General features: G+C 35.5%; 1 protein-coding gene across 1 annotated transcript; it reads right to left on the reverse strand.

The window, feature by feature from the left end:
- Positions 1-1,730: 1,730 nt before the first annotated feature.
- Positions 1,731-3,845, reverse strand: LOC143637372 (uncharacterized). The gene is made up of 4 exons (XM_077104776.1): positions 3,730-3,845; positions 3,511-3,608; positions 3,043-3,359; positions 1,731-2,277 (listed from the first exon to the last, which is right to left on the reverse strand). Exons 1-4 carry the CDS (start codon positions 3,736-3,738, stop codon positions 1,889-1,891), a joined length of 813 nt encoding a protein of 270 aa, XP_076960891.1. The 5' UTR covers positions 3,739-3,845; the 3' UTR covers positions 1,731-1,888.
- Positions 3,846-4,097: the final 252 nt, after the last annotated feature.

Raw genomic sequence — 4,097 nt, forward strand, 5'->3', positions numbered from 1 at the left:
CTACTTGATCAATTGAAACAAACCTAGATGTGATCGCTCAATTGTAATAGACCTAGATGCGAACGATCAGTCGAAACAGAACTAGATACGATCGATCAGTTGAAACTATATGCGATCTTTTGAAACAGACTTAGAAGTGATCAACGTAAATCAATCAATTGAAACAGAGACCTAGATGTAATTGGTTATCAATATCATAAACTGAAATCGTGCAATCTCTCAATTGAAATCCCACAATTGTTGAATCATGTTATTCTACATTGGTGGAAGTGATTAACGTCGATATTCAAGGTTTTAGTTCTTCAATCGTTTTCATCAATCTGGTAATTCATTTAATCATTTAATTTGTTTATTAGTTTGTTGAACTATCTAATGAATTCATGGAGTTATTTAGTTAGTTTTTGCAATTAGATTTTGAATTTATAGTGTAATTATTTGTGTTAGTAGTGTAACTTTACTTTTTCAAGATACCGGTTATAACAAAAAGTAGTGTTAGGAGTGGAAGTGATTGAATTTATAGTGTAATTAATTGTTATTATTGTGATTTTTTTTTAAATTTGGTGAGAAAGTTATGAATGCTTTAAAATGAATGGGGGATTGAAATGTGTCTTGCATGTGAAGAGAGAAAGTTAACAAATATGGACTATTCCATATATGCCCTTTCCATCATTTTTTATTCTCAAATTAATCACAACAATTTGAATCTAAAATCAATGGACTAGATTAGTTCTCACACATCTCATTTTTTGTTTACTTTGTATTTTAACCTAACCCTCCCTATTGGGTCTAGTTTCCTTTGTATAGATCGTATCAAACTCATGGAGTCCCCTACTATACCAACTGAAACGGGTGCATCTGTAGTCATTATCGTGAGACATGACGAACCGACACCATGACCTAATGACGCGGACATACAAGAGTAAGTCCCGGTACTTTACTTTTGATTATGTTTTCGTCTTTGTGATAAATCTAACTAGCTAGTGTCATCTTTTTGTTTCAGGACTTTACTTATCGTGTCACTTTTGTCACTCACTCTCATCATGTGTCTACTTGCGGGGATACGAATCGAGTGGATGTTAGAAGACAGTAAGACATCTGCTTTCGAAACTAACCGAGTGGTGTGTGTCTCATTCGTGGTCTTAGGGTGTAACTAGGGAAGCTCATCCTTATTTTAATGTTTCAAACTTTTCGTTAATTTACACGAATTAATTGTGTCGTCTAGTTATCATTTTGGTGCAACTTGGAAGCTCATCCTTTTTATGTATCAAACTATCATGGTTTAAACAAATTGTGCTGTCTAGTTTCATACATATTACTGTGTTCTATACTTGTATTAGCACTTAACATTGTACATGATTTCAACTATAGCATGATAATATTTTAGATTTGGTATCTTCAATTTCCTAGCTAGAACAAATACATGTTTTTTTTAAAGATTTTGTGTTTCAGATTGTAAAAGCATATCAACATCGAATGGCGGATTCATGACCCATCCATATTCTTCATATATTTTATCTTAGTTTCCTTGTTATTGACTTGTTCTAACAAGTAGGACTGTCCAAAGCGCCCGATGCTAGCTCAAAATAATGAGAAACTGCTCGTTCGGTTTGTAAACAAGCCAAGCACGAGCAATGGTCTCTCATTGTAGTTTGTACCCAACAGAGTTGACACATCAGGCGGAACCTCAAATTAAAGATCCACAAAACAATGATTATGTTCCAAACAAAAAACAAAAGGTAAAAAGTGAAGTGTGTTTAAACAATCACACCCCAACATTTGTTCAATGTAGGTCACATATTTCTTGAATAAATTTGTTCATCTTCCATCTCAATACAAATTATGATTCTTAAATAGGAAACACAATAATAATAAGAGCACAAAACATGTTTCAGCTTTGTGCAGCATTCATGTGCCTATATTTCTGCATCACCTTCTTAGTCGCCAGCGCAGCTGCCTCGCTGGCACGAAGGGTCCCACTTGCCATGATGGCGGCAAACTCCTTCCCAATCTCTTCTTGCACTTTGTTCCTTGCATCTCCAAGAGGATCAGCCACTGGTTTCTCCTGTGATGTTCCAGCTGGCACAACCGCAGGTGGGACCACGGTTCCAGTTTTTGACTTTGGGTCGCTGCTGGTCGCACCGGCATTCTTGCTTTCTGATGGCGTGTCAACCTTCTTTGCCACTTGAGGAACCGAAATAACCGGAGATGGCCTAAACTGGGGAGCTTGTGGGACCGCACCGGCCCTTAGTGTGGTTTCCAGATTCTGTATCATGGGCACTGCAATACATGACAATAATTAGGCTTGTAAACAAAATGAATGGGAAATGCTCATGTACTTTAATTCAAGTATAACCCAAGAAAAATCAAACACGAGCACGTAATAAACGATGTTTCTTGTTTGTGTCCTGTTAAGTGTATAAGCAGACGGTTCACGAAATAACCAAGTGAACACCGTTGGAAGTAAAACATGAATATTAATTAGCTGGGCCTAAAAATTAATTAAACTAGACTAAAATACATAAATGAACAAACTAAAACGAACAAAAACTAATGAACGACCATAAATGAACGTAAATGAACGCAAATGAACGAACGCAAACGAACGAATGTAAATGAACGTATACAAACAAACATAAATGAGCGTACATGAACATAAATTAAAGAGCATGAACAATCTTTGTTCGTTTAGTTAATACACTAATTAAATTATTTATTAAATAAGCAAACATAAACGAACGGCTCACTAAAAGTTCGGATTGTTTACATGCCTAGCATAAATGAGCGTACATGAACATAAATGAACGCACAAGACACGTGTTCATGTCAGTTCATTTAATTAGTGTTTTAACTAAACGAACAAAGATTGTTCATGCTCTTTAATTTATTTATTAAATAAGCAAACATAAACGAACGGCTCACTAAAAGTTCGGATTGTTTACATGCCTAGCATCAATTAGATGTCACAATCCCGGCCCGTTCATTTACAAACGGGTTAAATTGGATTAATGAGTTAAAAATAAAAATAAAAGACAAGAAACTTACTTATAAGGGCACCCATTGGGCTGCTCATGACTTCATTAGGGAGGTTGAGGATGTAATCAGGTATGGAGGCCCCCACCAAAAACTGTGCAATCTCGTTGCTAAAGTTATTGCAGTTGTGTCTCATTAAACTGTAGGTTTCTTGAGTGTATCGCGGGCTTATTTCCTTTAAATACATCTCAAACACGTCTTTTGGGACGTGCGTCACACCAAGATCGATCACTCGGAGTGGTGTTCCGTATGGTGCAGTTCCAGCTGGCACTTGTTGGATACCAGCACCAAAATAGTACTCGGTCTCGTATACTACCACACCCGTGTGCCTGTTATATTTTAGAACATATTGTTATTTGAACATGTCACAATAACAGATACGTTTTAAATGGTATAGCTAAAAAAACGAGTAAAACAGGTCAAAACTCCTATCTTCTTTAATTTAAAGAAAAGAAAAACCATATTATACAAGATTGTTACCATATGGCTTCAATAGCCTTCCCTAAAAAGGACATGGACAGCTGGCGAGCGAGACCGCCACTTAAATCATATGCGTGCAAACACACCTTGTAACCCTCCTGTTAAAAGAAATGTTTTAAAGTTGTCAAATTGGTATCACAAATTATAAAACTAGATGCAAATAGACAAAAGTGTGATACAAATGAAAGTTGTGAATTTGAAGCTGTAAAAGAGTAGTACCTCGGCCATCGTTTAAATTTGAAATGGAAGTTGCTAACTTTATAAATGTGCTGTCTGTTGAAGGTCTTTACCAAACTACAGATAGTGAGCTCTGTGAAGACAAAAGAGAAATGAGTTAATAACACAGAAAGACAATGATTATGCAGCAATGAAACAATATACAACTACACTTTTCAAGTATTCATTTCTGGTCCAAGATCTATGCTTTTTGTTAAAAGAAAATCACATTCTTAACCATACATCACTCTGGTCTCTAAATTTATATATATATATATATATATATATATATAAACATATACAAAACTTGTAGGTATTTGCACATAAATATGTAAAAGCCCCAAGAAAAGTTTACCAGCACAAAGACCAAA

The sequence above is a fragment of the Bidens hawaiensis genome, unplaced genomic scaffold (assembly GCF_021521415.1).
Source record: "Bidens hawaiensis isolate Kalapana, Puna unplaced genomic scaffold, B.hawaiensis_p1.1 tig00008259_1, whole genome shotgun sequence".
NCBI lineage: Eukaryota > Viridiplantae > Streptophyta > Magnoliopsida > Asterales > Asteraceae > Bidens > Bidens hawaiensis.